At 41.4% G+C, this 27,375-nt stretch overlaps 1 protein-coding gene across 1 annotated transcript in view; it reads right to left on the bottom strand.

The window, feature by feature from the left end:
* The window catches only part of nlgn2b (neuroligin 2b), a 99,037-nt gene that overhangs the window by 3,076 nt on the left and 68,586 nt on the right, over nucleotides 1-27,375 (bottom strand). Inside the window, exons 5-8 of the mRNA XM_050041283.1 lie at nucleotides 6,658-6,843; nucleotides 3,582-3,847; nucleotides 3,276-3,429; nucleotides 1,084-1,450 (exon numbers count right to left, since the gene is read on the bottom strand). Coding sequence (XP_049897240.1) covers nucleotides 1,084-1,450; nucleotides 3,276-3,429; nucleotides 3,582-3,847; nucleotides 6,658-6,843 — 973 coding nt within the window. The remainder of the gene's footprint in view (nucleotides 1-1,083; nucleotides 1,451-3,275; nucleotides 3,430-3,581; nucleotides 3,848-6,657; nucleotides 6,844-27,375) is intronic.

Genomic DNA, 27,375 nt, shown 5'->3' with positions numbered 1-27,375 from the left:
TGGATTTAAGCAGAAACAACGCCTTCGAAAGAGCCGGTGCTGCATGTCATGGTGCCATTTAGTCCCAACCCAGATATTTAGGCCCACAACATGTTTAACAGATTTTTTCATCTGAGAGAATATATGTCCAAATCTAATCACTTAATATATATTCACCTTTAGCAGACAAAAAGTGTGCCCACAACTGGGCACTGGTGAGACTTCACGAGAAGGCTAGAGGGACTCAGTCCTTCAGACAATAAAATTTTCCATTTTAGCGTCTGTCTCTTAAAGCCCCCCTCCCAAAAAAGACCAGTCTGCTGTGACTGGTTAGCGTTTCCTGGTGTCTCTGCACCACAGACTGTATATAAAGATGGATGACATAACAGCTCCCGAAAAGTGAAGCCAAAATATCTCAATCACCCCCTGGTGGCTGGCTGCAGTATAGGTGATAAACTCAGCTCCCTCAAAGTACACATCAAATAAAGTTTTCCCAAAGATGGTTTCTGTCATCTTAGGTAGTTCTTATCACACTGATGTTTGTTCAAATGTTCATTTTTCTGGTAAGTTTGGTTATAACTAGTAATTTGATATTTAAAAAGGGGGGATTGAGGTCATGTTAGACAGCTTTATGTGCCAGTCGGTATGCTAACTATCAATGGTGCTGCTCACCATTGGTTGGTATGTATATGATCAAAAACTGGGGATAAATCAGCAACCAAGTTCACATGTTTTCCTGACGTTAGCATGTAGCGTCATTTAGCAGTGTAGGCTACGTAATGTAAACACTTGCAGTAGTGTGCCTGCAGAAGATGACCATACAGGAATCTGGCAGACTATGACGTCATACTGTAGCCAGTTTCCAAAAACTGTTGGAAACAAGAGTGTTCAGAATGGTAGGAAATCTTAGGTATTTGCTCACAAGGATTATTTCTACAGACAGTTGCCTAATTATTTGAAACGTATTTGAAACAAAAGACAGAAAAGCATAATAGGTCCCCTTTGAATACTGTCTACTGCACATACTTTGAATTACTTGACATTTAAATAAGATAAATTCACCTAATATCAGAAAGTAATTCTTTAATTTGGCATGATACTAACCCTGTCTTGGCAAAGTTGGTCCAGTATGTCATGACTACTGCACTGAGCATTACATCATTCTTGGAGAAGTTACAGGGAAACAGGTCAGTGGCTCCCACCATGGGAATCCCAAACACATAGGGGATCTCATCTCCATGGGCTGCATCTGCCCAGTCTGGCCTTGCCTCGGTCTGACAGTGGTGGTGGAAGGTATAGAAATAGACAGGCGACTGGAACTCAGCGTGCAGTTTGGCAGTGGCGACAGCCGGGGCCACCCACTGATGGTCTGTGAACAAAGCCAGCAGGGTCTTCCTCCGCATGTCACTGTTGTCCCTGTCAGCCCAGTCTGTGTACATGAACTTTATGGTCTCCCTCAGGATGTCTTTACCTTGGAAGAAATAAAAAGGAATGTGAGAATGTGTAAAGTGTGTGGTTATCTGCTACGTTAGGTGAAAATGATTTAAGGCTGAAATCTGTAACTTGGTTTAAGATGCTGCAAATCTATGTCAGCTCCACAGTGTGTTGTTAGATTTTCTCCTGACTCCCTGTCTCAGTGCTGCACTTCAGTCTTACTGCTTCAACTGTGCCAATAAAGTCCAACCAGAGCCATCGCACAGGAAGTATCCTAACAAAATTTACTGTTTATTTAAAGGGCAAAATCTATTATCCTGTGCTGCTTTAGTGTTTAGTCTCATTACAGCAAATAAATGACTAAATAAAAAACTAAACAGCTGTTCACAGATACGGAACAATGTGACAACCAGGGACCACAACTGCAAGACAACAGTCTCGTGGCTGGTGAATAAAGATGAATGTGTCAGCTGGCTAACTTTTGGATGCTTTGCTAGCTTGTCTCCTTTCAGCTAAGTTAATCCATGAAGAAGTGCATAACACAACTGTCCCTAAAAAATGAATCAACTCTACAGCAAAGGATCCTGCTGCGTTTCTTTATTCATTGACATCCATTTATTTTGATGGAGCAGTACTTTATAACTGTGATCTGAATGAAAACTGTATAGTTAACCAAACTTTAAGAGGTTTTCTGCATTACACTTATACCAAACCCCTAAATTTCCCCTCAGATTCTTTTAAGTGTGGGTCTGTAGCTCAGCAAGAAGCATCCAACAGCTCTGTTTAGAACATCTGGCTGGAAAAGCTTTAGATAATGAAGAGGAAACGTCTCAATGCTACTGTAGCAAAAAAAATATACTATTAAATATCAGTTCCAACTGATATACATCCATTGTAAAAATAAAAAAAAGCAGCGCACAGCTGGCAGTAAACATGCTAGCAGCATAGCTTGCTAGTTGTAGCGCTGACTTGGCTACACCCATTGGTTATGTGCCCCTCTACCTGCAGTGATGTTGAAAAGTACATTTACTCAAAGGCTGTACTTCAGTACAAAACAGTCAGAGTGCTATCCAACTTCCATGTGTGGACATGTTGCTACAGTGTTTGTATGCGCAAAATATAGCGTAATGCATTGTTTTCAACTGGTATTGGTATTGGTAATGCTAACCTGGCTAGAAGTGGGATTGCTAACAACATTTCGATTTTTCAACTTGTACTGGAATGTAATCATCTCAGGTGTGACACCATTCCCACCTCCGACCACTGACTTCATAGGAAAATGGAATGCAGCATTATAAAAAAAACCTTTTATGTCATATTTGCTAAAATTTTAGCGAATGTAGCTTTAACATATAAAACATATGTAAACCCAGTGTAAGCTCATGCGGGCTGGGCATTGTTGTATGCATGAAACAATAATGAAAATGTAATTTGTTTGTGTATATTTCGACCTTACAAGAGACAATATATTGAAATAGATTAAACTATGTATGTAAAATAGTAAAGACTAGCTCCACCACGACCCCAAACTACAACAATAACTGTTAATATTCACATTTGCGTCGCTGGTAATTATATTATTTTATAAACTGAGTACATTGGACTAATAATACTTACGGATTTTTATTTAAATAGAATTTTCATACACAGCTTTTATCTATACTGAGTATTTTTTACAGTGCTGGCAGTGCTACTATTGCTTAAGTAAAGGATCTGAGTTCTTTACTCTGCCATCTTTGTTGTAGTCTGAGCATCATTTAAAGTATGTCTAAATGCCGCAGAACACGACAACATGTGGAAAGTTACAGATTTGAGCTTCAAACTAATGACTCGTTTTAAGGTAAAGTAGGACAGGGTCTGACCATCAGGGTATCCATACAGATTGTCCACAAAGTTGGAGATAGTGTAGTCGAACGAGGCTGCTGATATTCCGTCTTCTCCTTCATTGTCATCCACAAATTTGAGGCCCTCTCCCTGGTTGACACCCAGCAGTATGTCGTAGTTCAGGAACTCACCCTGGTGTCACCATAAACACACACAGCATGACATGACAGTACAGAATGCAGCAGTGTTGCTTGGGTCAAATTCACACACCAAATGCAAAGTAAACAATGGAGAGAAACAATGGGAGCGTTCAATAGATGACGTCCGCAGACATCAGCTCTGACCTGCTGCATAAGGATCTCAGGGTCATCGGGCACCACGTCCCCATCTACCACAGGCCCGAAGGCGATGTGGTAGCGTGCAGGCTGGATGTCTTGGTCCACTATCTCCCGGAAACTCTTCCTCCTTAGGCAGTCCACCAGCTCGGCCATGTCCCCTAGAGTGCAGCCGACCTTCCTTGCCAGGATCTTGGTGTACATCATTGGTCGGTAGTTGACTGCCCAGCTGGAGATGGCTGAGCCACTCTGAGCGATGGCCCTCTGAAACAGGCCTACACAAAAGAGGACCACAAACAGAAGATAGAGCTTTAAAAGGAAATCACTTATTCTCTCTCAGTTCAGTAACGTTTTCCCCCTCTGACAGGCTTTTGCTAGCAGCTGATGGGGCTTTCAAGGCCGTATGGTGTGATTGCTTTTAATAATGCATATGTTGGAGGAGGGGCAATTGTAGAATATTACATAGGAAGTAAGATGAAGTAGATATTCTGCTGCTTTTCATAGCCGGAGAAAATCTTTACGAACATTAGCCTAACAAAATAAAGTGCTTCCATTATACACATCGAGAGACAGCTGCAAGAAAGATGGTGGCATCTCCAAGCACAGCGCTGGGCTCGATGGCCGTGTTGGATAAAACGCCAAAGAGAGACAGAGAGAGAAAGAAAACTGCTCGCACTGTTGCACCGCTGCACTGTTATGTAAAGTGGCTTGCTGTCCCTCTGTTTTATCTGCAGATTCTGTCATTAATAATTAAGCCCCCCCATATTCTGCATGTGCCCCACCCCCGCTCCTCTCCCTGTGAAATCAATTAAGAAGCCTCTCAGCTGCAGCTCCAGCTCTACTCCTCATCTCATCTCTCCTCTGCACGCGTGCGCACACACACACACACACACACACACACACACACACACACACACAAGCGGTACCTTTAAAAAACATTCACCCACCAACTTTTTCTGCACTTTGTGGTGTTACAGCCAAGACTTCAAAATGGAGTAGAGGAGGATTTTTTGCTGCAAATCTCTGCATAAAAAAACTGACATGACACCAAAAATACACATACTTTTGGCCAAAATAGTTCAACATTCACCAAACAAAGGATCCAGAACTATCTATTTCTAGTTTGCTTGTGTGAGTATTTGTCTTTGTCTATGGACAGCATGCAATACGGCCAACATTAGCTGGCCACTTGACAGCAACTAACAACTTGGCTGATGCTAAAAAATTATTGAAATGCATTTCCATGTCCTTCTGAATGTTTCCTGACTTGAGAAAGACAAAAAGATATGTGTGTTCTTATGCACACACTCAGCATTCTGAGAATCTCCTTCATATGTATGTTTTTATCTGCCCAAGGTCAGTTTGTCAGCGTGCAGGTTAACCTTTCAGTAATAACATAATCTGAATTCTTGGTAAAGTATGAAGTGCCATTCACCTTGTGAGCTCTACTCACATCAGAGGATTAGTTATCAAACATCTGGTGGGTATTTAAGAGATCTGCCATTCAAAAACAAACAAACGAAACAGCACAGTCCTTAATATAAGTGGTTCCTGAGGTGGTGCTTTCAGGACGGGCTAAAGGTGCTGTGAGACCTGTGTGAATTTTTTTACTGTACATTTTCGATAACACGTCATCACATAACATAGTGAGGTTACATTTACATGAACTAATATATTAATGATGCCTTCAAATGTATCAAAACTGCGGGAAAAAAACCTGTTTATATGCAGTTGTGATGCAACTGGTAAGGGCTTCCTTCAGTTGCTGATTGTCACAGTAAAACAATACATTTTCCAATGCAAAGCGGTCAGAAATAATGACTGTGGCCATAATTCGAATATTTTCACTGCTTTACCCTGCTGTCATACAGCCTTTCATGGCGAGGAATGGAAATCATTATATCAAAGCCACTAGACTCCATTGACAAAAACAATTATTTTAGTAGGCAGAACACTGAGTTTCTGGTCTACCGCTGCCTCGATTGGTAAGTGTGTAAGGTAAAGCAGAGAAAATATTAAAATATAGTGTACATTAAAATTAATATTGATTTTTTTTAGGTGGCAAAATATGTTTTGTTGCATCCCCATCCACAGCAGTACATTGGTTAGCTTCCGTGACAGCAGATTTGGAAAAGCAACAGAGACCATAAAACCACAGCAAAAATGTCAGACCACTTTATTAAACTATATTTGTTACTGTTACAGCTGAAAGTAACAACAGAAATATACAAGTTTGCCAGTTTTATTGGACATATCTCCTTCTACCTGGAAGTGATTATTGTTGTTAGCGTAACATCATGGTAATTCGGTCAATAGAGGGATGCCGTGGTTTAAAAAATCATGGCAAAACTGGCAAAGACCACACTCTTTTTAGTCCAGTCTGCACTGAGACATGTTATTAATGTGTCTGCTTACAATCACCAAAGTATCATTCTCAAACAATGCAAAAATATCACATGAATGTCATTAATATGATGATGTATACAATCATAAATATGGGTAGAAGTCATGATGTTTAATTGAACCTTAAGTTATACATATACAAGGAATTACATTTATAGATATAAGAGTAATATATATGTATTGTATATCTATTCCCAGTGCCGTGTTCAGACAGGATTAGTTTTTATTAGAGAAGGACAGTTTGTCAGTGCAGTTCGGTGATCTCAGTCCCTTGTGGGATGACATTATTTGGGATTATTCCAGAGCTTGTGTCCCAAGGTGAGTAAAGGTTTCATGGCAAATAACCTCCTGTTTTCATCCATCTGTTGACTCTTGCGCTGTCCAGATTGACAGTCTAATTTTCTGTCAAATTACTCAATCTTTGCAGTTTTTGCATATTTATTGAAAAACATGTCTACACAATATTGTTGCAAATAGTGGATGACTCATTTCTGGATATTGCATCCCTTCACTTGGGGGAATATTATTGCCATGTATTTTTTTTAATCTGTTTTAGGGTGTTCATTGAAATTACCAACATGCTCTGTGAAGAAATACACTACCCACACTGTCCTGACATGTTACTACCCTGCGAGCAGGGTATATGACTGCTAATGTGACAATGACAGTGAAAGAACCTCACCCTCAGAGTGGTGGGAGAGGATGAGGAGGTTCACACAGGCGGCACCAGCTCCTGAGCCAAAGATGGTGATTCTCTCTGGGTCTCCTCCAAAGTGGCCAATGTTTTCATTGAGCCAGCGCAGGGCCTGGATCTGGTCCAACAAGCCATAGTTCCCCTTAGCAGACTGGTCCCCTGTGCTCAGAAACCCTGCAGGGTAAATTACAACAAACACAGAGAGGAAAAGAGAAAGAAAGTACAGATTATGTGCAGAAAGGGCAGAAATGCAGGAGCACAGGGTAACATAATGCTGTGCGTTTATTGCTTTAAAAAAATATCCCGCATAAACAGAAGATGGCATCCTGTCATTGTCAGGAACTTCTCAGCCTCCAACTCACTGCAAGTCTGAGGAGATTTTACAGAGAAAGCTTGCCAAATTACTAATTTTTAATACCCACGCTGGAAATACAACACAGTTAAGAGAACTTGTCAGCAGAGAGAGGAGAAGAGCAACAGAAGGCATGTTTCACCTAGTTCCAGGACACACATTTACACAGTAGGTGCACACCCACAACAAGATAAAATAAACTGAACAAAATGTCACACACACAGGCACACACACACTCACACCATTCTTTGTTCTTATGACAGTGAATTACAGTACATTACATGTGTTTCAGATAGTACCAGGATATTTCACAGTGCAATAAAGCACAAGCCTTTCAAATTTTTGATGGTATGACTGACTTCAATACCCTGAATGATTTCAGTAAACTGCATACTCCTCAGATTAGTGGCTGTTGGGGCAGAGGACATGATGGAAAAACAAAATAACACAAACTCATCTCTTTAGTTTTTCATATCAACAGTGATGCTTAGTTCTAAATATTATTTGATTTCTTTAAATTTTTTGCGACACCTTTTGTGCATGAACAGAATTTTAGTGCCCATAGATACTAGTACTTTGGTTTTTCCTTAGTTCAACCTGAAAGAAGAAGATGATATACTTTTTTTATCCCTGAGGGGAAATCCCCCAAATTTTTTTGCTCTATTGTCATATACACACAGGCCCGACATACACACCCATGCACAAACAGGACCTATGAATGTGCTAAATGGAGAGGTGTCAGAGTGAGGGGGCTGCCCATGGACAGGCGCTCCGAGCAGTTGGGGGTTTGGAGCCTTGCTCAGGGGCACCTCAGCAGTGCCCAGGAGGCAAACTGGCACCTCTCCAGCTACCAGTCAATGCTCCATATTTGGTCCAGACAGGGACTTAAATCAGCAACCCTCTGGTTCCTAACCCAAGTCCCTATGGAATGAGCTACTGCCACCCCAGAAAAGCTGGAAACTGACATAATGACATATTATCACCTTTTAAAGATAAAATTAAGCCTGTTATTTTGGGATCATTTTATGCCGCTGATGATAATAATAATAATAATAATGCAAAAACACCCTTTTTATAGAGCAATCAACTTTTAATTCTTAAGAATATTCAGACACTGAAATGAAATCTGAACTTTTTTTTAACATATTTTTTTTTTTTAAAGTATTTAACACCTATTAATATATACAAGAAAGTATATATAAAATTATAGTACCTATATAGGGGAAGACCAGACTTATTTAGTCTCAAGAAAATATTTGTCCAACCCAAAAAAACAAACATGTGATGCCTGACTAAAAGACAAGCCTAGCAAAACTCTGTGAACACCGCAGTTACCTCCATAATCCGACCGGTGTGCAGCAGTCAGCTACCACGGTTGGACGTCCTGGGAACTGGGTGGTTTCCTGGTGTGTTTACCGAGTGCAAGATGAAGTTGTTGGAGGGTACAACTACAAACGAATGACTTTTGGCTCATTGCCAGGGGTTGGACAGCGAACGACTATCAGGATTGACTTTTAGACTCCAAAAGTGCAGCTGCAAGCTACGGGTTGGCTACACAGTGTCGTCTTTGTCATTATTTTATTTTTCTTGCAGAAGGAGATGGGGTTGGAAACACTGAAAGAGAGAGCTGCTGTACCCAAATCTCGTAATGGTTGGGAAAACCCTGCTTTTTATTCTAACATTTGGTAGGCTAAAATGTTGGTGACATTTTTATGTAAATAAACAAAAATGGCAATATTAGGTCAGAAAAATTATTGAGGTTATGTCCATATATCATATGATAAGTCGATAACATAATGATAGGCCTTGTTATAACCCTTGTCATCATTCATTTTCCATTACCACTTATCCTGTTGGGGGTCGTGTGGGCAGTGGAGCCTATCCCAGCTGACACTGGATAACAGGTGGGGTACACCCTGGACAGGTTGCCTGACTATCACAGGGCTGACAAGTGACAAACAACCATTCACGCCCACATTCACACCTTCAACTAATTAAGAGTCACCGATTAACCTAACCTGCATGTCTTTGGACTGTGGGAGGAAGCCGGAGTACCTGCAGAAAGCTCAAGCTGACATGGGGAGAACATGCAAACACACAGAAATGCTATCCCCTTTAATCATATCAAACCCAATTTCTGACAATTTATGACTGTTAATTAGGCTTCAAATGTTTTTACACTCAGTTTTTACTCTCTCTATATAGATCTATATAGATGTCTACATAGTCAGTGGTGGAGTCTGCCACTCCTGCAATGGATTTGAATGCTGTTCAAAGGCAATCCCAGGCACTTTGAAGAGGACACATATCTGCTCAGGTATAAGTTTAGCTACAGTGATTGCTTGTCATCCTTCGTTGTATCTCTGACAGAGCAGCAGCTCAAAGTGAGTTTTAATAATTATGTCATTTACATGTCAAGATGTACAGCTCTATAAAGTGCTATCATGCTATCTGTCAGCTAAATAAGTGTGTCTGAATAATAAATGTGTGCAGTATACACACCATATATCATTATACACAAGGTCCTGGTGTCACAGTCAGTGCGCCCACATAAACTATATTTGTAATGATGTGTCTCTCTGGCTTAAGCCCATGTTTGAGTGTTTTCGGTGAAGGCTGTACAAATGATTCTAATTCAGCAAGTTTCCTTGTGTGGGAATTAAAAAAGACACAAGTGACTGAACTAAGCAGCATAATTCTAAAGGGCAGTTGGAGCGAGTGGGACAGCCATAAAGTACAGTATAGGGAGTACACAGAGACAGATGGTAAAAGAGGAAAGTCAGCATGTTTTGGAGTGTGTTGAACAACAAATTAAGTTTTATTGTAGATGATTATAATGTAAGTGATGATGATGATGGTAGCAGCAGTGATGATGATGATGATGATGATGATGATGATGATGATGGTGGTGGTGATGATAACCTGCCAAATTGACCTCTCTACAATAATCAGGGTGACACACACGTGTCACTCCACACTCTCCACTGTACTTACACTATAGTTAACAACACTCAGCGTGCCTCAAGTGTTTTCGGTGGGTTCTCCTGGATTCATTATGATTCATATCACAGAGTGTCATCCAAATTCTTTGCTGTTTGTTATTTGCTGTGGTTCACATTTAGACAGTGCTTATGAACACAAGCCACTAAGAAATAAATGAATAATAAATGCTCATGTATGTATATATTTTTTTTCATAGGAGTATAGGGTGCCTGGTATCACATTCAGATTATTGTAGATACATTCAAACCTGGTCAGCAGTTTTAGCTAAGCACATTTTGTAAAATATCTACCAGCCGTGACATTGTTGTAATGGCTGATATTTTTTTCACCTTGTGAGTCTGTGTGTGAGTGTGTCATCATGGTGAAATGTCGTCCACGTGACACCAATTGTAGAGAGAACTACCACAGCAGCTGGTTTGAGTATTTTAGCAGGTGTTTATATGTCTGTCTGTCTGTGGACAGATTTTCTCAAAGCAATAGTGTTGCAACAGTGCAAGGTGCGGTTTACTGGTTTTCAGTTCAGATCACAATGAAGGCCAAATTCATAGATGGGTGTGGTCTAAACCAGGGGCTGGAAGTAGGGGTGTAGGAAGTACATAATGGACCATTGCCTCTCTACTTCACACCCCTGACTGACATTCATTTTCAGTCACAGAGTGCTATATGGGACCCACTAGAAATGTGTGGCAATGTATTTTTCTGCCAAGACTCTACCCCTTTCTCATTTTCTTTTAATTTTTTGTGTTTGGTAAGTTTATGGGCGTGTACCCCCACAGCGTTCAGGTGAGGTTGGGGTAGAGTTGGGCGATCTTGTCCATATCCTATCGTCCTATCGCCATCTAGTGAAATCGCCGATGAACGATGTCATCGTCATTCTCCTGACATTGTGTTGTTTGTTTTATTCACCGCTCTGTGACATGCGCGTTAGTGTCGAGCGGGCGGAGGCATTGATCTCGCATCCCTCCCCCGACCCTCCACTCTCTCACTAAGGGGCCGTTTATACGACAACGATCTCAGTAAAAACGGAAAAGTCTGTCCTTTGCGTTTTAAAAAACTTCTGCGTTTATATGACGACGTTATTGAAACGATCCCCGTTCACACGGAGCCGCAAAATCTACTGGAAACGCTGTAGTATGCACGCCAGGCCAATGGGTGGCAGTGTAAATTTGCAAAGCAACACCACGGCATGATGCCATGCGCCTGCACTGAAGCGCCTTCCTCTACAATGCGGTGATTACAAACCAAAACAAAGAAGACACACTGGCGAAAGCATGCACAAATAACTTTGTCTGGATGGATGACGAGGTGGAGTTGCTACAGTAACAGATCTACACTTCACTTCAAATCAACAGGGTGAGCAGCACAAACAGAGCTCGGCATTGTTGTTGTGACGGTCGGCGTGCCTAGTGACTGGAACCGACTGCGAAAAGTCTCCGTTTTCAGAGGAACTGCATATTGCAAGTTTACATGACAACGGAGACGCTGCCGTTTCCAAAACGTTGCACTCTGGAACCCGTTTTCAAATCGTTGCATTTTCAGGCACCCAAAATGCCGCTGTCGTGTAAACGATCGGCCAAAACGCAGCCTCCCTCTGTCTCCTCTCACTCAGCCTCGTTCGGCCTCGATCTTGTCAGCATGCACCACACACGCGCTGCCCCCCCCCCAACACACACACACACACACACACACACCTCGCGACTGCATCATCATTTAAAAAAGACATCGTGAAACAACCCTTCTATCGCCGATGGGCGATCGGATCGCCCATTGGCACAACCCTAGGTTTGGGCCGTATTAAAAGGTAGCCACTAGGTGCCAGACCGTTTGCAGCAGGCATCCAAGGGAAACAGCTCAGAAAAAAAACGCAAATATTGCAAGAGTGAGTCTGGAGTTGGCTTTTACTCGCGAGCATGTTTGCAAACAGAAACAATCCTGCATACTATACCTTTAGGTAAGACTGCTAGTTGCAAAATATGCAACCACTAACAGTGACCCAGTCTTAAGGAAACAATAATCTTCCTCTTACCTAATTACAATGAGATAATGATCATGAGGAACCACAGTTTGATTAAAATGTGATCTAGAGATAACAGGATGACTACATTTTTAAGAAACCAAAGCTACACTCAGCTTCCATCATATAGTGATTAGTGTTGGTTTATCAAAAACATTGAAATCGTGTTACTTTAAATCATATCAGTGCTGCAACAGAAATATTACCTTGAAAGGATCACTCCCAGTAATGGAGATATAGTTTGCATGTTATTGTGTAATTGTATTATCCTTAGATCATCCCAGCAATTGACTGGCTCTTAGCTTGATGCGACTCTGACCTGGTAACATATCAGCACTGACCTGTGCCACTTATCAAAACCATAGGCATGTGGAAAGTGTCTGCTCCGTGGCTGCCCGGCCGATTCCTGAGCTGCCTGCCACAGTTGCCTGGCAACTGTCCAGAGCTTCAGGCGAAATGATATGGATGGACACTCACAAAAAGCACTTGCATACACACATTCAAGCCCTTCCATATTCAAGTACACAAACAGCTGCATGCATGCGCACACAAAAACAAAGTTAATACACACGCGCAGTTGAGAGCATGAACTAGCACGCTAGCTCAAGCTAGCACCTCCTGTCGCTCTCTCTGCAAGGACAACATGAAGAGAGGAAATTTGGTTTATCTTCCACCATTGAAGATAAGTCAAACAAGTTCCCTCTTCTTCTCTTTCAGTAAGTTTTCTTTCTGATCCCTCCCCCTCCCCCCATCTGCTGAGTTGGGCTTCCTACTGACTTTAGCGCTGAGAGCAGCAGTTTATGAGGCTGAACTCATGCATATTCAACACTTGCTTTAGGTAACGGCTAAGGAGCTGTGAGGAGAGTCATCAACCTCTAAGTAAAGATACAGGCTGGAGACAGGGAAATGAGTGGATGAAAGAAAACAGAAGAGTGGTGAGCGACTGATGGAGGGAAATTTAAAACAGAAATATTTACAGTATATTTTATCACACAGCGTGTCCCATAAAAAGTCCCTCAGGACCATCTGATAATAAGTGCTGCTCCCTCTCATAAAGCTTTCCCGTCATTGTTAGAAAAATCTTTCAAAAAAAGTGTTTCTTATGAAATAATGAAAGCATAATGCACTGAATGCAAACAATGGTAGGAGCACTTAGTGTTTCTCTAATGTACACTGATGAGATGAGTCATGGTAAAAGCCATTACCCCTTATTGATACTTTATTGCATCTGCAACAGGAAGCTGTATTAGTATAGAGTACAGACATGTATCTGAAGGATACATTTTAAGACAAGAGAGGCCAAAAGAGGGCCAGCAGCTCCACATCAAAGGATGCTTGCAGTATTTTGTGCAGTTTATTTACTGTACTGAAAAGCTTTATTCAGTTCATCCTCTGTTCTCGACCAGCTCTGTAAAAGACTGCACCGCTCACAAATCCACAGTCCAGAACTGAAGTGCGGTCAGTCATCTGACTGTTTGACTACTGAGATGGGTACATGCATCTGCAGAGTAATTTTCAGGACTGAACAGAATGACTGCAGTGGGTCACTGAACATATTTCTGTGAACAGAGAAGAGAGAACAAGAGGAGAGGGAGGGGGTGGGGATGGGGGGAAGTCGGGAAGGAGAAAGGGATAAAAAAAAAAAAGAGACACAAGACAGGTATTAAACTGAATATTGCCCAAAGCTACTGTCAGATCCCACATGACAGAGAGGTGAAAGGAATATATTGAAGGGCATATTATATAATTTCCCTGTGACGTCACACAGGAGATGATTAGAGATGTCAAAAATCAGAGGGAAGATTTTGCCTTTTTATACACACAGAAAAAGGGACTGAAGAGAGGAAACAAAGCAATGTGCCTATGAGTCACAGAATTAATCAAGCAAAAGTAGAAGCACTATTACAAAATAGGAAATAAAAACCTTAGCAGATGGTGAATGTCTCGGGCACAGTGAAGACTAAAGAATCTGTTTTGATGATGAAAAAAATAAATAAAGTGGATTTGATTTTTCAGTATTGTGCAGCAACCTTGGGGATTATCTACTGTAGATGAAAGTAACTGTGGATAATTATTACAGGCAGAACTGACATGACCTTTCTCTGTACCGTATGCAGCACAGATAACATTAAATATTGAAAGGTTTTCAAAAGTTCTTCTGTCAGAAAATGTACTGACTCTGATGTGACAAGGTAGTAAATCTTGTCACAGGTATCTTTACACAATGTGCTGCATAATGTCACATTCTCACAAGAGTCTATGTGAACTATAAACTGTACACAAATAATGGACGTAGCCACTGTGACATTACACACTGGTTTGTGGACCGCTGTTTTGAAGCCTCCAGTTTGGTATTTTGGCCATCGCCATATTGGATTTTTGGAGCCAGAGGTCCAGATCTGGATGAGATGATTGAGCTAACCCTATTGCTAGCTGCTAGCTTGTTTAGGAGGGTGCATTTACAGCTATGGTAAACTGGGACAATGCTAATGCTAATTTTTGCTGGCCAAAAACAGTCTTGGAACCATTAAAACAAAGTATTTACAGGAAAAAACTGAACATCCAACTCCTTGGAGGACTTTTTAGTACAACAAAACAATGAACAAGACTATTTTTAGGCAACCAAAACAATACAATTAACTTTCATGAACTGAAAAGACAGTGAAATAGCTACGGCTACGCCTATAGCCAACACATTCTCACCACCGATGCTTGGTCAGTGGCCCTACACGTGCAACTATGATAAGTACCCCTCCAGCCTGAGTTTTGGACATTCAGGGACAACATGTCAATTAACGCTTATTACATGCATTGTATCTTTTCAAAATAAACTTCTGTTGTCACAGTAAATGTACAGCTTCTGCTTTTCAAAATAAAATTAGAACGTAGATAAAAAAAACCCTTTGTTTTCAGATTTACTTCCTTAGGTTTAGGCAACAAAAGCACATGGTTAGATTTAGAAAAAAAACCCCACCATGGTTTGGCCTAAATTCCGTTTGTTATTAACATTATGTAACGTCACGTGCATACGTCACATGACATACGTTTTTATTAAAATCACTCCACTCGACTTTTGGTTTCACACAGCAAACGAACAGCAGGCTACTGAGTGAAAGTCCAGAGTTTGTTTGACCCATCCACCTCCTTCCCCACCCACCCTAGCTCTTCATACCACAAAAGTTGCCCAGATTGTCAAAACATATTGCCCCATGGTGAGTCTCTCACCAATGCTAAAGGGTGCCTCTGTGTTTCTAACGCCAAGAGCTTCTGACCAAGCGTCTGTGTTTGATGAGTTGGCAGTGAAACCAAGTTGCTATAGCCTACTCTGTGAATCTGGGGTTACGCCATGATTATGTTACCTAACCAGCACTGTCACCATGGTAGCGACTTGTAAACTGACAGCACCCACCTGTCACTCAAAGCGGTCATGCCCCTAATTATGCATAACTTTAAGCATTAACAATATTCAAAGGCTGAGTAATATAAAAATTCACGCATGTACAGTTGTCACAGATGGGGAAAGCTTTAGAGACTAAAAACCTTTTCTTTTTTTTGTACTAGGCTGTTATAATGTTTTTTTTTCTGCTGTAAATTTGACTGGCTCTTAGAGCCAACCTCAAGTGGACATTAAAGGAACTGCATTTATTGTCACTTGTTGTATTTTTCAGCCCTGGAGGTTGCCACTTGATGTGAACAAACATGTCGTCTGAATCATGAGTATATCTGCTAAAAAAAAAAAAAAGATTTTTGATGAAAACATTTTCCAGTCTTGCTTGAGACTAAAGCCCTGTTTCCACCAAACGCTTCCGGTATGGTACCTTTGGAACCGAAATTAACCCTTGGTGCCTAGACCCTAGCGTTACCACTGCAAACAGCGGGGTTGTTGTCACTCACTGTTCCGTCCAGCACTCACTGTATTTCCTCATTACCGGTGACACAGATGGAAGTCTACACCTAGTTTATCGTCCACAGAACGAAGCTGCATGCCGTCATTTTCAGAACTAAATAAAACAGGCTGCAGTGAGAGTCTGTCTACATGGGATATTTAAAGATAGCGACTTTGTGCATTATGTCCCTCTGAGGCAAGCTCGGGGTTTAGTGTTGCCATAGCCGGATGCTCCGTGACACTTTTTTTCTTCTTCAAGGGAGGATTAGGATATATGCAGTTCAAATAACACGGCTGAAATTAATATATATAAAAACACTTGAAGATCCACTCATTACTGAAAGTGTCTGTCATATAAAAACTTAAGTAATGGTCAAAGTTGTCATATGAAATATTTAAGGTGTGTTGATTGATTCATCACGAATTGAGTAACATTACAAACTAACGTTACACCTTAAAAGTTGCCGGCAGTTATCCCAGTGAATTGAGTTATTTTTTACTCCAACTCCAGCTGCTGCAAGAGGCAGCAAAACATTTTAACTCTCCATGGTATGAACAGTGGTTTCTGCCTCGAAACCAGCCACAACTCAGCCCTGAGCAGGGCAACCGTCCGCTATTTTCCACAACTTTTGTATGTTCACAGTGGAAATGGAAAAAAGCGTACCAAACTGAACTGACTGTACCGTACTGCTCGGTGGGAACAGGGCTTAAAAGTCTAAAGCATTGCACCCCCTTGAGGCTGCTTTTTTTTTTTTTTTTTTTTTTTTCATAAAAAGTTGTCTGATCATTTCCATTCTTTGAATCAAACATTTGCTGCTGAACTTCACCTCTTGCACATGCTTGTTGGATTATCAGCATTTTTACACAAACCTGTTAAGTCTCCTTGTTGGCACTGGAAGTTAAATCTGAAGACCTGCTGGCAAGTCCATTTCAATTATGTATCACTCTGTATGTCAAGTATACCCAGAAATGAAATTATATTGTAATTGGGCTTTCTCCCGCTGAACTAATGTCGTTTCAGCACACCGCCCATAGGCTTCCAATGTCATTGTATTTATTACCTTACTTATCTCACTCAATTTTTATTCTCAAAGGTCCATTCAAATGGTGCCAAGCTGTGCAGTAAAACCAGGCTGTCATGCAAATTTGAAAAGCAACGCTTCAAACATCACTCTGACACAAAGACGTTTCAAAGCTTTTTAAAGAAAGTTCCATTTCAGAAACAACTTATCACAGATGAAAATCTCAGTCAGTGAGAATTTAAAACTGATCGAATTAAATGAATTAAAACCCTTGAAACAGAGCCTTGTTTGCAGACAGAGTTTAGAATGACAAGGCTAAAGGTACAGACATTAAGCTGTTTTAATAATTGATATGTACCAATTATTTACATGTGCTGTTGCATGTATGCATTCAAATTGTCACGTTATAGTTAATGTTCCATAACTCTTTGCAAAGAGTACCTAATTGTACATAAATTGCACTGATACTGGTAATACATTATTAAAGTTACTGGTGAGGAAGGATTTTCCAGTGTGTGGCTTGGAACTTAAGCCCAATTTTTTTGCCTATATTTGTTCACAATTTGGGCAAAGTGGCATCATTAAAAGTATGCCAAATTAGCTGCTAGCAGTTCCTCTTTGCAATTTTCCCAATGGATGTACAAACAGCTATTACTGAATTACTTTGATAATAAATAAAAACTGAAAAAAGTGACTCTTCGAAGGTGAACTCTGGAGTTTCATGGAGTCTTTGTTTCTATAATTCCTAAGTATAGTTGATATTTGAGGTACTCTAGTATCTTGAAGACCTTGACCTTATGAGTCTGATTTTGACACTTTCTGTGGTGTGTTAGATGTCGAGCATCGAGTATGACTAGCTGCATTAATTATCTTCCTTGTATTTGATTGGTCCAGCTGTGCAGCTGGCTGCCAGCCCGGGAGGCAGATTTGTGTCAGCTTCAGTCAACATACCTATAAGTCATTAGTGCTCAATGTGAACTTTGCCTATATGATGGAAGCAACTGTTCTTGGCCTCCAACATGCACAATTTTACCATCACATTTATCATCACACCCCCTCATCACAGTCTACACAATCACACTTGCAATAATGCCAAGATAGCTGAAAAAGTATGAAGCATATTGTAGCCAATTCAGCAAAGGAAAGGAAATACGTTGTTTCATATGTTTAAATTTAACTCCCAAAATCTTGGCTTGCATGATTATGTTTTTTATGCTGTCATCACAGTTATGCGGGCAAAATGTCGGGAAACAAGTGAATTTTTTGAAGTGACAAATTAGACAAAGGTGTAACAAGATATACAGATAATAACATAAAATGTGTAAAACAGATGTTGTGATTTGAGTATAGTACAGATTTTAATTGTCTTTGTTTGAGCATTGTAAGTGTTGGTATGCATGTATGATACTGTGTTGAGCAAGTGTGTCTGATATATATTTATGAATAATGGGAACCAGAGGGATATGCAGGTATGTGCAAGGAGGAGGAGGAAAAAGAAGAGAAAGAAGAGTTAACGATTGCTTGCAGAGTGGGAAGATTGTGTCTCCGAGCGGAGAGTGGGAGGTGTGTTTCATTTGTATTTAGGGACAGCTGAGTTGTGAGAAGGCACCAGGCTGAAATTAATTGACAGCAAAATCTATGCTGGCTAAAAATAGTGTTATGTCATATTTAAAGGGATGTTTTTGAGGCAACACAGTTTGAAATGATTCCCAAAGCTCTCTGGGCTAAGTAGTATTTGTGGATACTGTTTGACTTGACTTTGGCTAAAGATGGTTTCATGTGCATGGGCTTATTTGATATATATAAATTATGTTTATTAACTAGAGGATAAAATGGTGTTTGCTAGTGTGTCACAAACAGGGTACATGAGCACATTATCTTTGGATACATCATTTTCAATCAATCGACCTGTACTTGATGGCCAAACTAACGCGACACAGTACAACAAGCTGAAGTGAATGTATTTTTCTCTGCACTTTGTAATTTTAAGAATAGCACTAAAATATAAAACTGTGATTATCATTATGAACAGTACCAGTATTAAGTATACGTATTACGGACAGTGTTAATTCTGGTTACATTTCTTTACCACAAAAGTCAGATAAAACTGTTGAAGATAACAGATACGAGGTAAAATTCACACACAAATAAGACTTAACTTCACACAAATTTAATACCATTATTCAGCAATATAAACTGGATATATGATCGTTTAAATGGTATGGTAATGGTAATCAATACTTTTGTATCGACAATGTATGAAATGCCTCTGTTTAATGTAAAAGAGGTGGCCTGTAGTAATAAACCCACAAAGAATTGTCACCAGGCTTTTTTAATTCCCCTCCCTATACTGAACCATTTTAGCGTTTTTCAGCTCATTGTTTTGGTTTTGCAGCCAGCAGCTTTATTGTTCTGGTTCAGTCTCACTATTTAAAGCAGCAGCAGGCAGCTGTTTTCAGTGGTCTGATGAATTTCCTTTATTCTTCCTATCCAGCACTAACTGACAGACTAACTACTAGCTGGTGAACATAGTGGAACATTTAGCAGCTAAAGAGCAACATATTTGGTAGAGACCAAAACAGAGCTTAAAACAGATTTTTCATATGGTCACAAACACAATTCTGAATGATTGCTAACGTTGCTCTGTCTCTGCTGGATGTATAAAAAAGCACATAACAGATTAGCCATAAAAACTTTAAGAGGTGCTCAGTGCTGTGAGTGCTAAAGTTGCCTCGTGAATCAGTGCTCATCCAAATAAATGACAGCATCGCTCAGTGTCTGGCTGGATGTGCCAATAGGCAGCTATTTTCCTAACACATTCACCTTAAAAACTGATTATATGTCAGTGTTGTGTTTACAGCTTGTTGAACCTCCAAGGGGTTACAGTGGTTGAAAAAATCTAATCAACAGACCAAGAATCAATAAGACCACCAGTATCGATCTGTTTGGATGTTAGCATGGACAATAGATGACTAATTTTCAGAACATTTACAGCAAAATTACTAGTTTGTTTTGAACTTATCCAAATCCTGTTTTTATCTCTTTGAGAAAAAAGTTATGAGTAACTGAATTATGTTGAGTCACACAGTGTCACCCAACACAACTGTAAATATCAAAAGTACATTTTGGCAGGATAAAAATTAATTAAATGTTAAATTCATGACTCCTTTTACTCAGTGTAAAACCTGTGGTCATTAAATGTAGTGGTACTTACTACTACATACTAGGGGTGGGAAAAAATTAATTCACTTAAGTATTGCAATTTCTTTCTGACAACATAAATAACATATAGACTAATATAACAGTAATCCCTCTCAGTCGTAACCTATGACCCACTCTCAGTGTGTGGCAGTGAATTTAGGTGCAGAGCCTCTGCCTGTATTTTCTTATTTTCTTCTGTGCTGTGTTTAATTGATAGGACAGTTGTTTTAGCGAGGGGGGGGAATGACATGCAGCAAAGGGCTATAGATTGGAATCAGACCTGTGGTTGTTGTAGCAAGGACAAAGCCTTTGTACATGGGGTGCCTGCTCTACCAGATGAGCTAATGGGCACCCTAAGGTCGGGACTTTATAAAAGGTAGCGACCAGGTGCTGAGCAGCATGCATCCAAGAGGAAGCTACAAAAATTGCAGACATATTGCAGAACAAATGCAAATATAAACAAAAGTGAATTTGGGGTTGGTTTTTAATTTTGCTAGCAATACTGTGTACAAATGTTAAAGCCCCTACAAGGAACTTTCATTTTGAGTTGATTTTGGCGACCCTGTGGACAAAAGCGGTAGTGTTTTGCTGGAATGAAGCCTACATTTCCCATGAGCTCTAGCGCGTATTGTCGTAAAGACGCTTACCTGGCTTGCGCATGTGTTTGTTTTGGGGATGAATGAAACAACAAGACGGGAAAACTTTGCCCCCGCTCCTATCGGGGATCCCAGCTCACCTCTGCCGCGCCCCAGCTCCACCTCTCCGGCGTAAGCGCCACCGCCGCCGGGGTAAACGCAGCGGTCGGCTGGTAAGGCTGAAGGCCTGTTTGGCGAGCACTTCCACGGCTTCTTGGACTGAGTATGGAGCGGTGCCTCGCCTCTTTATTTCTCGGCACTCGCTGGACCCTGTCGACGCCTGGCTGGTACCTGTCGTCGGCCCGGATGAGGTGTTCCAGCCCCGCGGCCCCTGCTCTCCTCGTCCCCGCTGGCGCGGGGTGAATCTGCGCAACCTGCGGCCTCTGTGTGTGGCTCCCCGGACAGCTAACGCCGTGGACCCGCCGGCTCCTGCCAGGATTGGGCTGGTAAATGCTAGATCGCTAGCGAACAAAACGTTTATCCTGAAGGATTTCCTGACTTCCCGAGGATTGGATTTTCTCTGTGTGACTGAGACGTGGCTGACTGTTGGTGAGTCCAGTGCTTTCACAGAACTTTTACCCGATGATTGCTGCTATTTTAACTCCCCGCGGACGTCGGGTCGAGGAGGAGGAATAGCGACTATTTATAAGAGTCACTATAAATGTAAGCAGCTAGGTAAGATGACGTGTGCCGTCTGAGTGCCGTAAATCGTTTCGTCCTGGAAGCGACCTGGGGCGGACCCGGAGACAGTTTCCTAAAGGTATGGATATACACTATATAGAAATAGCTTATCTTCACACCGATGGTCTCATTTGCTGTTGTAGGTCACGCACAGACATCAGCAGAAACGAGAGACTTTTGCATATCCAGTTAAAAGTTCCTTGTTGCAGCTTTAACCGACAATTCCTGCATAGTGTACCTTTAATGCCTGAATCAATATAATTGAAATGCAGGGGTGGAAAGAAATTAGCACCATTATTGCTGGATGAGTAATGTGATGTCATAACCATTAAAAAAAAGTGAGAAAGCAGAAAATGGCACAGACATTCAGTCAGCAGCTGTAGCAACTCGACTTCAGCCAATACAAACACCAGCGCTGGGGGTCTGATACTGCAACATCTGACTTCTCGTCAGATCAGCAAACTTTCTGTTGCTGCCTTTACATAGCCCTTGTGTGATTGCAGGCGCTGGAGTTTGAGCTGTTTCAGTAGCTGACTGAGGGTCTCTCTCCAGGGCTGCGGTGAAGTCAAGTAGTCCGTAGTGTAGTAGTCTATTTGTGGTTTGATAAACGGAGAGCAAGAACAGCTGAGGAAGGAAGGGCTGAGTAAATCATTAAGCTGCACGCATCTCTACAATGACAGTTGATTTTACCCAATTTAAATGGTAAAAAAAATAATAATCACATAATAATAAAATCAATACCTGGCGGTCAATGTTGATATTGTGGTGGCCACCAAAATTAAATCAACAGTTTAAGTTTACTTAAAATGTGTATATTTTTTAATTAATTCTCTTGTGTATGCACATTTTATTTACCACTTTTCAATGCAGTAAAAGTAACAAACGTGATGAACATGTGATGTGCATTTTATTTCCATTTTTTGGTCATATGCCTCATGACATACAGTCTCTAAAAAATTGCAAAAAGTACAAATTTGCAAAACATATCAAATCACCCAAGTATTTAACTGAGAAATACGCATATTGTCCTAGCCCTACTAAATAGGTTGCTCTTACTTACAAGTCAAAAGCTGAAACTGAGTAGAAGGTGCAAAGAAACATCTCCAGAAGAAGCGTTTCATCTCTCTTCCTGAGGTGAAAAATGTTCTCACTCTCAGAGCCCACGATGGTGGGCCTTTCCCCAGAGTTCATTAATTAGTTAATTAGTTAATTAGTCTGAACAGATGGCTATGCAACACAAATCAGAAGGCTCTGTGGGCCTGGAGCAGGAGGAAGGTAGGAGAAGGTGAGCCGAGGAGCAATCTGGAATCTCAACTGTCACCAAACCTCTGAACCAGGCTGTGTGCAGCAGACATTTTCTCCTCATTCACCCATTTTACTCCACAACGACAGACAGGGCGAATCATAAATTAATAAGAAAAGTAAATCACTTGCTGGAATATGACATGAGTATGTGTCGTCGTGAGGTGAAAGCACAAGGCGTTAAACCACACGGGTGCTGTGGTCACACTGCAGGAGCATTTATTTGAATGAATACTTTGCATCACTGCAGATTTAAAAAAGCATTTCTGACGGTTTATTTTTAGACTGTTCCCATCTCCCCCCTTCTGTTTCCTTTTCCCTCACTGTCTCTCTATGATTCTCCCTCGCTCATCTGTCTCTATTCCCTGCTCTCTCTTCTTCCCTTATTCCTGACTCCCTATCACTCTCTTAAAGGCCCAGGCATTGTATGAAATGAGGATGGCATGTGTAAGCTCCCCTGTGTGTAAGTACAGGATAATACATAAGATTAGAACATAAAACTATTAAAATACGGTATGCTTGTGTTTCTCACTTTGACTCAAATTCAGTGTCAGAGAGGAGTGCTATTAAAAATTCAGATGGATGGTGCATTATTCATATATATATTTTACGCACGGCACGCAACCAAGTAGCGCACGCACACACACACACACACGCACACGCACACGCACACACACACACACACACACACACACACACACACACACACACACATGCTCTCACATGCACAAGGAGATATCCATGTGCACATGGGCAAACATGCATGCTCATGATACACAAACACACACACACACACACACACACTAAGATAATCTCCTTAGTACAGTAACCCATTTAAAGCATATCTGAAAGAGAGAGGGAGAGAAAGAGAGAGAGAGAGCACACATTCGCCCACATACCAAAATTTTCAACAATGTTAAAGGAATCGAGGACACTGCGTCATCCCTCATAATCACTCAGCAGGATCGCTCTCCGCTTCTATGTGTATGTATTTTGTATGTATTTGAAGGATTGTGTGTGCAGTTAAGATACTGTACAATGCATGAGTGCACTCCAAACATCTCCAACATGAATCACAACAACAATGTTAATGTAAATCGACCAGGTCGTGATGTCTGTGAAGCAAGCAAACAGAGATGCCACAGAAGAGCATTTCGAGCAATGTGTAATTTAAAACCACATTCAACAAACCTGATTTCAACTTGTGAACTGAATCTCACACCCAATTTGTTAACGGTCACGATTTGTCTGCCAGCTGTGAAAACGACCTCATAACAAGCTGAAATGAAGCAGGATAAAGCTGCAGGTCCGGCTCCTCATTTCACTGACTTTTCGTTTGTCCTTGTCCCCTCTCTCTCACTCTCAATAATGCTCTGGATCATGTTACCCTCTGTTAATACTCACTGCAACTCTTGGATGGCATCCTAAACTACTCCCATTTCTCTGTTTATCATTATTCTGATATGTTGAAACAGGCTTGATGCAATAAACAAGATCTGATTACCCAACCTGGCAACCACAATGCCAGCGTCAGATAGTCTGTGTGCAAACACCTCCAAAAGATGACGGCTAATGTAAATACTTGACTCCTCTGATATCCACCAACACGAGGGCTGGGGGTACACACACACACACACACACACACACACACACACACACACACACACACACACACACACACACACACAGAAACTGTTATTGTACATACACATTTTCAGGTCAAACACTATAACATTGTACAATGTAATACAGTCTGCAACATCAGGTGTGCATTAGGCTTCTGCTACCCAGAGTGTAGCCACTGCACTGCATTAGCACAACAGTGGATGTAATAAAGCAAAAATATAGGTTTGAGTCAGAGGTCAGGCTCAGGTTCTGAATTTAGCAGTAACAGTTGGGTTAGCTGGGTCAAGTCTTAAAGATGAGTCTTAAAGGCCAGGACCTAATTTTACAAGCATAAGCATTTTACAGAGTTACTTAACACTAAATCCACTTTTTTTAGTTAAATAATTCTGTGTACGGTCACTTTATTACACCATCTATTGATTCTGAACCCATTCTATAGTGTTCATTACAACAGTAGAGGTATTTTCCTTCTTGTAGAGAAAATCCAGTAATTCTTCCCTCTACAGACCCCAAAAAACTGTGAAAAATCCATGATATTTCCGGGACACCAAGCCCCAAACTACAAGAGAATGTGAATGTCATGAGAATAACAGATGCAACTCCAGTTCTATGATTTCTGAATTACAGTCAAATTAGATAGAAAGTTGGGGGCAGACAGAGTGACACTGGAGCACTGACAGGGCTGTGAGTGGAGTGTGAGGGTCAAGGGGGCATATGTATGTGCTTCATACGATAACCCATACATTGAGTTAATTAATCCTGTTTCATTTAAGAGCTCTCTCTCTTTATCAGACCACAAATGAGACAAGAATTAGCTAGCTACCACACCCCACTGTCTCTCCACCTCGCTCCCCGCTGCTGTGGACTGCTTCACCAAGGGGAGGGCGGAGAGCAGCTCCGGGGAGTGACCTTTGGTCAGTGGCTGTGGCAACTCAAATTGAGCAGTCACAGCTGCCTGGTGGCCAGCAGCAGTGCTGTGTCTAACCTGTGTAATGGCAACAGAAAGTTAGCTAAAAGAGTCGTGGCTGTCTGGTCCTCTGGCGCTGAAAGAGTTTCAGTTGCTGCTGCCACTGACTGGGGATCAGTCTCCAGGGCTGCTGCTTGCTCTCCTCCCAACGAGGTCATCCGCAGTGGCGGGGAGTGAGGGGGAAGACACACTGATTCGAGGTGTTAGCTAACATTAAACACATAAACATAAATTAGCAAAAGTCGTAAGCCTTTAGCAGAAAGTTAGCAGAAAGACATTGTCGGTGAAGATTCTCATCATCCATTCTCGTCATCCAGGTCATGGTAGTAATAAGGACAATATCGTAGGCAACTGGACTTGCTTGCATTTCTTGAAGACATTTCATCTCTCATCCAAGCTTCTACAGTTTCAAATGACTGGTGCGGAGTCACAGGCTTTAAACTCTGTGTGGGTGTGGACCCTTACAGAGTCATTGAGATCCCATGTGAGCTCTTAGTTTCAGAGCTGTTAAGGTCACATGTGAGTCTTGACCCACCTGGCCATCATGTCTGTCGTTAGGGTTAGATGGGACCAGGTGTGAATACGTGTGAAGTCGTCTGGGAAGGGATCAAAAGACTGCTTTGTACATGGGTAATGCGTGGTGTCGTAGGCCACGTCCTATTATTGTCGTTAGCCCCTTTTCCACTGCAGGAACTTTTCTCATTTACCCGGGATTTTGAAAAACCTCTGTGCGTTTCCACCGAAATTACCCGGGTAAAAACGTTCCCTCAACCCCAAATTTACCCTGGAAAAAGTACCTAGCAGGGGGGCAGGACTTTTCAGATTACCCGGAATTCTTGAGGGGCGGGGCGGTGTGCCGAAGAACGCTGATCAGTTGAACAAACGCACAGCGTTACGCACTTCCTGGTACAGGCAGCCGCTGCAAACTTTATTTTACTTCTACAGGCTCCACTTCGTTTGTGTTTTGATTAAGGATGGGTACCGAAACCCGGTACTGAATTAGCCCCGGTGCTAAATTATCAAAGACCGTAGTATTGATCAGCGCTAACAGTATCGGTTCGTTGTGCCGGCGCTGAACTCCTCCACACACATACATACATTGACGCGACATGGTAACTGGTGAACAGCCGAGTGAACGTGTATAACGGAGTGAAGATAACTCGAAAATGACTCGAGTTGACAGCGGCTACACTCTTACACGTTACCATAAGTGACATTAACCCTTAGCAAGTAAGAAGCCAATACTTTATCAATACATGTGTTCAGTAAGCATGAACATGTTAACATGTAGACAGTGATATTCAATATGCTCCGTCCACAGTCTCTCATCCACCGTCACTAACGTTATGTCTTACACAAGGACAGCAAGATAGTTCAGCTGATAGCGAACTGTTACTAATAAGTTGAATCACAGCTGTCTGTATGTAGACTAACTTAGCTTGACACTTATCTTAAAATACTTTTAAACTTAGCTGCTGGCACAAACAGCCCCAACTCTCTACACCAGCACGTAACCAGCCAAGCTGGCGGAGCCAAATACAGGGCACACGCTGGATCATCTATGTCATCATGCTAATTTGAATAAATCTTCTGGAACTTTGAGGTGCGGTGGAAACGCAAACCTCACAGATTACCAGGAATTATTTTACCCAGGTAAATAAATTCCTGGTAATAAAAGTTCCTGGAAATGTTGGTGGAAAAGGGGCTACTGAATCAGGCTTTCACAATCTAAAGGTAAGTGCACGCGCATCTGTGTTTGTAGAACAGCTAACAGAAATGCTCTCTCTGAAATAACCTGTGATTGGCCTAAGGCCCTGTTTAGACGACAACAGTTTCTCTAAAAACGGAAAAGTCTGTCCTTTGCGTTTTAAAAAACTTCTGCGTTTATATGACGACGTTATTGGAACGATCTCCATTCACACAGAGCCGCAAAATCTACTGGAAATGCTGTAGTATGCACGCCAGGCCAATGGGTGGCAGTGTAAATTTGCAAAGCAACACCACGGCATGACGCCAT

Source organism: Epinephelus moara, chromosome 3 (genome assembly GCF_006386435.1).
Source record: "Epinephelus moara isolate mb chromosome 3, YSFRI_EMoa_1.0, whole genome shotgun sequence".
Lineage (NCBI taxonomy): Eukaryota > Metazoa > Chordata > Actinopteri > Perciformes > Serranidae > Epinephelus > Epinephelus moara.
This window is presented reverse-complemented; position numbering and strand designations above follow the sequence as displayed.